The sequence below is a fragment of the Dichomitus squalens genome, assembly GCF_000275845.1.
Source record: "Dichomitus squalens LYAD-421 SS1 unplaced genomic scaffold DICSQscaffold_6, whole genome shotgun sequence".
NCBI lineage: Eukaryota > Fungi > Basidiomycota > Agaricomycetes > Polyporales > Polyporaceae > Dichomitus > Dichomitus squalens.
Genome location: NW_006766888.1, coordinates 715,650 through 723,222, shown reverse-complemented (window position 1 = coordinate 723,222; position 7,573 = coordinate 715,650). Strand labels below are relative to the sequence as shown.

Genomic DNA, 7,573 nt, shown 5'->3' with positions numbered 1-7,573 from the left:
CCATCGCGCGCTTGGGCGATTTGGGCCGCTATATTGAGCGCCCGTGCCCGATTTCGTGTTTCAGGCCATCAGTGCGATCCCTCAGGGGATTTCTGCACTTTTGCTGATGGCTGCACTGACAAAGGGGAGCGGCGAGAGTAGATGAGAGGGTAGGTGGAAGAAAGTGGGTTGGTGATACAGTTGTAGGGATCGGAGCGCTGATTTGAGATTATTTACAGATAGCAGAGATGCTTGGGAAACTGTTGTGCAATGTTTGATGTCAAACGGATGAGTGGGGAGAGTTCGACAACTCAGACCGCGGGGAGGACGAGCAGACGGGTGAATTAGGCGCTGAGACGAACGGGTGAAAACGTCGAAGTTGCTGGGTCGCCGACAGGCGCGTGAGCGTGCGAAAGTGTACCGTTCACCTTGTCGACATGTCGACGGGTTTACTATACCTGTAAACCTGGTCAACGGTTGCGTCGACCCGCACATCCCTGCTAGTCGGTGAACCAGACGGTAAGCAAAACATATTCAAGCTCTTTCCACAGTCGCGTATTGCCTTGTGTTTCGTAGCCGCGGTACACGGATTACTCTCCTTCGAATCAGCCATGGCGCAATGCACTTCGATGGAGGAAATCGTGATTTTCGTTACCGGGTCCGGAGTCGCCGATCGCACTATGCAACACGTGCTACTGTTGTTCGTATATGGCGTGAGCTCCCAAATCATATTTGACCTACAATCTGATGCGCGTCTGCGACGGTTCACCTTACGATTTCAACGTTACGGACCCCGCACGGACGAGACCGCGGAAGTTCCTGAAGGTGTGTTGGCACAGATCGACAATGGCCTCATCTCGGCGGACTTCGGGGGTACACTCACGGTGCGATACCCTGCAGATTTTGACGTGTATACTCTGTGACGATGGTCTGCTCGAGCAATACGGAGACTATCCCCCTGCGGACCTGGTGATCACGACGTACGGCGGTGTTGCAGACCATCAAACAGAGTACGACTTATACGCCAACGTGAAGAGGCTCTTTCCGCAAACGCATGAAAAGGGACTTCTGCGAATTCAAAGGGCCTAGGTACACTCTATGCGCAAGGCTACTGGTGTACATGCAGCTCTAACCCTATACCAACATCTTACCAGGCAACGTACCACGCAGTGGCAGAGTCATTGTGATGAGATGTACATCTTATTGCGTCCCGTTCAGAAGCTCACGGCGATCGTGTTCGATCACTGATTCCGCTATTCACTTGGTGAGCTCTCCCTCGCCTGTCGACGTCGTTGTATTGACGTACATACAGTAGCGACCATTGTCAATTGCCATCCATGTTTCCGGGGGACTCCAGAGGGCTTACGCATGTGATGGTAACGACACCCCCCTGCGTTGGGATATCCCGACCGCAGAGTCCAGCGTAGGCGACCTGGCTCGAATTCGCAGCTGTGGGGTTGTGATGACGGAAGGAGGCAACGGCTTCGCGTCAAGAACTATTGGGCTGGAAGGCCTCAGTCAACTATCTGGCTACTTTTTATTATCGTTTAGACAGGTGCAATGCAGCTGACTCCGATGTCGACCATAAAACACCCGAGACGGCGCATGTACACTGGGCTCAGCAATTGACATACTTGAATAGTCGAAGTCGATTGCAAAACGCACGTATGCAACTCCATCAGCGTATGCCTGTGTAAGGGGGACACAATGCAGGGCGCGCTCCGCTTAGACCCTGGTAGTCCTGGGTTTGCGAACGCCGGACCTCGAGCTATCCGCCTACTCGAAGGCTTGTACCTTGATCGTAGCGGATTTTTTTTCAGGTATAACACACTCTCAGAGTATTGATCTGCAGGTTCTTCATCGTTTTCTATGTGCCAGCATCGTTTTCTATGTGCCAGCATCGTTTGCTATGTGCCAGCATCGTTTGCTATGTGCCACTTCCGATGCTGAAGGCTCTATAGCTAGCTCCAGCCTCCCCTCACAGCGCTCGTAAACCCAGGACTAGGGTCTTCCCCTGGCGCCTTTTGCCGTGCTCTCCTATTATAGGCATGCACTGAGGTGCGTACCACGGTCTTCTTTCCCCCCTTCGCATGTCTCTGTGTCCACAAGAAGGTCGGCAGGACCGGAATTTGCATTTTTCGCTGCTGATCTCCCTCGCATAGTGCACACACAATGTTAGGGCACGCCAAGGCTCCTGCCGAAGTTCCTGAAGACATCATCACACTCATCACCGACCATCTTGTTGACGACCATCTCTCCCTGAGTTCTTGTGCACTGCTATCCCATTCATGGCACTCCATCGCTCGGTGTCGCTTGCTCCGCACTGTGGTATGCCGTCCGGACAGGCCGCACCTGTCGCCTCCGAGCCTTGCTGCATATATGTCCTCAAATTCCGACCTGGTCTTATATATCCGCTCGCTCAAGGTCATCGGCGACCATCCTGTCTCGATGAACTATGTCTCCTGGGAAGACATTGCAGCCCTATTATCCCTGCTTCCGAATCTGAGGTCACTCTCTTTCGAGCGTGTCCGTCTCATCGCAATCACCGGGGACCAAGATACGCTCTTGTCCGAGACACAGCTCTCATTGACAAAGCTTTCCACCATCACTCTGTCTGCCATCCTTCATACCGGTACTACCGGATCTTTCTGGCGTCTTCTCAGGAGCAAAAGGGGACCCCGCCCACTCACAGTCCTACTCAAATACGCTCATCCGGAAGATCGCCAGTCTTTCCGAATATTCCTCAATGTCTTCGAACCTGACGTTAGGCGTGTATCATACAACCTGATTGGCTCTTTAGGACGCGTTGGTGTTCTGGCGAGCAATACGATCGCAGACGGTGAGTAGGCTTTTGGACACATTCCTTGAGTCGCTCTCGTTGTTCATTTTGTCTCTCTAGATGACTTCTACGACCGCCTTGACCTCGACTTCGGCGTCCCCAGTCGTACGGCGATTGATGAACTCATCTTTGTCATCTCCGGGTCCGGCACCCTTGACGTCGACTCGCAGTTCCTCGTGCTTATGGCGCAACTAGCCGCTTTGGCCGAGATACTTGAGCTCATCCCAACAGATGTGCATATCCCCAACATCACCTTGCGGTTTCAGCGCTACGGACCCCATACCTACGAAACCGAGCGGATGCTTGAAGATCTCCTGATCCGGGGCTCTTGGGTCTCCTTCGACTTGACGCATTTTGAGCAACGGCTCATGGAGCGGCTGGCGAAGCTGGAGGCGTTGACGTGCGTCCTCTGCGACGATGGTATAATGGAAGAATACAGGGACTACCTTCCAGCCGTCCCAACGGAGACCGGACACAGCGGACTTATTGATCTTCAGGCGGAGTACGACTTCTACGCCAGTTTCGCGAGGAGACTCTTCCCTCAAAGCCACGCAAAAGGGATCCTGCGAGTCCAGAGGGCCTAGTTGGAGGGATTACTTGGCAGACCATAACAACTCTGTATGATGCTGCGGACGCTATGGAATTGAGGACGTTCACATGACAGACCGATCTCATGCAAACAGCAATATTTGTCCGTCACTGCAATACCTAGGATATCCCGTCACCGGGACCAACATGCGTTCCAGCACACATTTACAGAAGCACTTCTGTGAATCCTCCACGTCGTGCGCGAATACTCGGTTGGCTCTGTGCTCAGCTCGAAATGCAGGCCAGATCTCGTAAGCTCGGAAGGGTATGGTATAAGCGTACTCAGATACGGCCGCTCGGGAGAAGTCTCGAGTTCTTCGGGCTTACCTGAACGCCACTTCCGCGCGACTACGGGTGATGCGCCGAAATTGTGTTGTCAATGTGCACTGGCACGCCGTCCTCCGCAAGGGTAAATGCAACGGCTGCACCAGAAGAACCGGCACCAAGATAGCGTCGATGACTTGCGAGAGACTATGCAGGTAGGGAGATACATATTGTGGGCGCAGATGGGTGGACTATTGCCAGGGATGTTTTTGGTGTTTATACCAGACGAAGCGTGTATACCTGAGGCATCAAGGCAAGGTAAAACAAAACAACGCTAGGCGCACCATCTCTAAGTCTTCTGAAGTGTTAGTTGGGAGGAGAACATAGAAGCATCGAATGTACTCCCGGCGAGCGCGCCTGCGATGTACCATCTCAGATACCTACTCTAGGGAAGTGGTTCGTAAACAACGAAAACAAATTGTGGTGCCTTTTCAACTCATCATGGCTGTCCGAACTGTCAATAGACTGCGAGATGTAAAGGAGGATTTGCAGGACTTCGAATGAGAGTCGAGACGTACTGGTGCAGATGAACGTATCCACGGCATCTCGGCGTCAGTCTCCGAGGGGTTCGCAATGCAGAGCTTAGTATGCAGGAAGTCGGGTGTTCTGTTGTGTGATATGCTCTTTTGCGCCTGTATCCCGAGCGAGACCGAGCGCGCACTGCTGCATAATAGTAGAGTAAGGGCGGGCAAGCCACTGTGACCATCCAACTGTGCCACGATTTGCGCCGCGAGGCGCGTGAGTCAGCCACTGGAGTAGAGGAGATGAAGTAAAAGTATAAAAAGATATGTAGCAATAGTATGACACCTTACCTGTAGCACCGACGAGTTACCGTGGCTTAACGTGTAACGGCCACACGACGTTTCAGTTGGCCGTCAAAATCATCCGGTCTGGCGTCTATGTTACCGCATAAGTCAAAGCTGTGCCCCCGTTGGCAAGGAGGCGCCTGTGGAGGCAATGATGACCTCATGCCAAGAACAGGCACGACTAATACCTTCAAACTGGAGTCATCCTACTGGTATCGACAGACATCCAAACCGTTTGCGGCAGACTACAACCAACTTCAAACCTCCCAAGCACGACACAGCTCAGCACCATAATGGGCGACTACATCCGGCGACTCGTGTCCGGCAAGAAGGCCCGGTACAAGGATAGCGAACTAGACGTAGAGTTGGGTTGGTGGTCTGATCCTTGGCACATTGTGCTAAGCTTCTCCGAGCTAATTCTCTTTCGACACAGATCTTGCTTACATTACTGATCAGGTCATTGTGATGGGATACCCGGCGAGTGGTATCGAGGGCCTCTACCGTAATCGCAGAGAAGACGCGAAGAAGTTCCTCGAGCATCGACACGGCAAGAACTTCTGGGTCTTCAACTTCTGTCCCATCAAAGAAAACTCCTATCCTGCAAGTTTCTTTGATGGACGGGTGAGCAGATACCCCTTCCCAGATCACCAGTGAGTTCTCGTGTCTAAGTAATACAGAGTCCCCACAATCTGTGCCCGCTATGTCCCCTACGTAGCGCAGGGGCGTGAATGTGCACATCATGTCATGACTTGAGGCATCTGTCTAACCTCCCGTGGCACGACAGATGCGCTGATGCACGTTCCTCTACACTCTCAGTGCTCCTCCGCTCGCAATTCTCCCGCTTGTGGCGAGGGAGATCCGTCTGTGGCTTGATGGTTCCCCAGAGCGTGTAGCTGTTCTCCACTGCAAAGGTTAGGACGACACCACACTCCGATATGTCGGTGGTCGTCTTATGCTAACCCCCGAATGCAGCTGGCAAGGGAAGGTCCGGCACCATGGCGTGTGCATACCTGCTCACCCTTGACGTCGCCCCAAGCGCACCATCTCTTGAGCGCAGCGCGACAGAAATAGAGAAGGCTAAGAGCCGTGCCGAGCAGGTCATGAACGCCGTACCTGCCGACGGGGACGCCGCAGAGGTCATCGGAGCCACCACGCAGCAGGGCGAGGATCTAGTCAAGCTCGAATTGGCCGATGAAGGATCGGAGGACAAATCGAAGGTTAACGCAGGAGACGCGAGCCGGAAGGATACGACGAACAGCCTGAGCCATGTCCTGGACCTGCACACGTCGCGCCGGATGAAGCGGCCTTCGTCCCCATCGGCGAAGCTCAAACAGGGTGTCAGCATCCCGAGCCAGCGCCGCTGGCTGTACTACTGGTCGCTGATCCTCGCGCACCAGGCTCCTCTCGACTTCTGGTCTGTGGACCCCGCCGTGCTCGCCCGCCCGTCGCCAAAGGTGCGGCTCACGCAAATCCGGCTGCGCATGCGCGAGCTGGGCGGCTTCAAGGCAAACCTCGTTCGCGCGGCGAACGCGCTGCTGGACAGCGCGGGGAAGAAGATCGACGCGCAGTCGCGGAGCTCGAGCCAGGTGTGGGCGTCGCTCGCACGTTACGACGATGATTTCGTGAGCACCTTGGAACGTTGGGAGAAGCACACGCGTCACGAGAGCGGGACCATGGGCGTCCGGAAGCCGCACGCGGACGAGATGGATGGGCTCGCGCTTGGGGACCTCTTCAAGGACGGCCGGTGGGACAGCAACAAGATGGTGCGGAGTTTTGCGCGCATGAGCACCTTGAAGGACGAGGACATCCGTAAGGAGACGTCCGAGGAGGTGAGCTTGCACATTCATGCTTTTGTACACGTGTCTGTGTAAGCTTAATCTGACCGGGCAATGGCTCAATGTACTTTTTTTTCACATGGGATCTGGACAGGACGGGAAAGTTGGATCCCTGCTGCTACGACCTTTGACGGGAGATAAGTGGAGAAGCATTCGCACAAAGATAGAGGAAGACAGCCACGCCCAGCAGACTCACGCGCAAGGCGCACCCGCCTGCAAAGGTGACGAGAATAACGCGGACCAAGGTCGGACCGCGGGCCTCGAGACGGAAGACGCGTCGCTATACGACGTCACTCAAACGCTCAAGACTGATGGTGGCGTCGTACTCGACGCGCACAGAGAGCTGCGGGTGAAACTCTATCTGGGACAGGTGAGCGACCCAATGAGCGTTTCCCTCCCATCTTTCGCTGAAGGGTCGTGTGTTTCCCCACGTCGTGCTCGTCATTGTCCGCGCATCGGGGTCCACTGCGATCCGCGACCGTCACTTCCTGTCGTTAGGTGTTTATGGGGTGGTTCTGGTTCATCCCTACGTTCCACATGCAGCACCCTAGGGGTGCACCAGGGATACAGCAAGCCACAACGTTGACGTTGACACGCAAGGAGCTGGACTTCGCGGTGGGCATCGGTTCGAACATCATCGACGTCGCCGTCTCCATGGAGTGGTGCGACGAGGCCGCGGATGTCGTAAGCCCACCAGAGCGCGTCACGAGCACCGATATCGCAGAGGGCAGGGACGACCCGAAAGGCGTGGCTGCCGCGCTGACAGCCATTGCGGCGGGGGAGACAGAGGACATCGCGAATGCTAAACAAGCAGCGGAGGATTAATCAGGATAAAGGGCTCGCTGACTCGGTGGTCGACACCATTCTGTTTGTTGTACGTTAGCGTATTAGAAAACGCCGAACAGTGCTCTGGATCAATGCTTTACAATGTTGGAGACGTACTATGTATCGGCGCACTGATATCCCATCTACAGTCGACACCCTCCTAACCCATACCCCTGGTAACCCATAAACTCTAAAAACCCATAGGATTTTGGCTTTCCCAAGTCGGGATAGGGGGAATTCGACCCCATAACCCATAGGTCCCCAGTACCCCATAACCCATAGCCTTCTAGGGCTCAAAACCCATACGGTAATAGTGGTCACATTGAGATTTCGCTCATCAATAACCCACAAAGTACTTGATACATGCTTCCTTGTGT

At 54.4% G+C, this 7,573-nt stretch overlaps 3 protein-coding genes across 3 annotated transcripts; all 3 read left to right on the top strand.

Moving 5' to 3' along the window:
• Positions 1-502: 502 nt before the first annotated feature.
• On the top strand, positions 503-1,563 carry DICSQDRAFT_134370 (uncharacterized protein). The gene is made up of 3 exons (XM_007363424.1): positions 503-1,068; positions 1,134-1,243; positions 1,292-1,563. The coding sequence occupies exon 1, from the start codon at positions 591-593 to the stop codon at positions 900-902; it is 312 nt and encodes a 103-aa protein (XP_007363486.1). The 5' UTR covers positions 503-590; the 3' UTR covers positions 903-1,068; positions 1,134-1,243; positions 1,292-1,563.
• A 795-nt stretch (positions 1,564-2,358) lies between these two features.
• On the top strand, positions 2,359-3,402 carry DICSQDRAFT_167818 (uncharacterized protein; the record flags this gene model as incomplete). The annotated part of the gene is made up of 2 exons (XM_007363423.1): positions 2,359-2,818; positions 2,879-3,402. The coding sequence occupies 2 exons, from the start codon at positions 2,359-2,361 to the stop codon at positions 3,400-3,402; spliced, it is 984 nt and encodes a 327-aa protein (XP_007363485.1).
• A 1,427-nt stretch (positions 3,403-4,829) lies between these two features.
• Positions 4,830-7,267, top strand: DICSQDRAFT_82140 (phosphatases II; the record flags this gene model as incomplete). The annotated part of the gene is made up of 6 exons (XM_007363422.1): positions 4,830-4,905; positions 4,970-5,186; positions 5,353-5,447; positions 5,509-6,365; positions 6,466-6,741; positions 6,870-7,267. 6 exons carry the CDS (start codon positions 4,830-4,832, stop codon positions 7,194-7,196), a joined length of 1,848 nt encoding a protein of 615 aa, XP_007363484.1. The 3' UTR covers positions 7,197-7,267.
• Positions 7,268-7,573: the final 306 nt, after the last annotated feature.

Bases quoted from the DNA above. Each gene is read 5' to 3' on its own strand.
- DICSQDRAFT_134370 (XM_007363424.1), top strand. From the start codon at position 591: ATGGCGCAATGCACTTCGATGGAGGAAATCGTGATTTTCGTTACCGGG.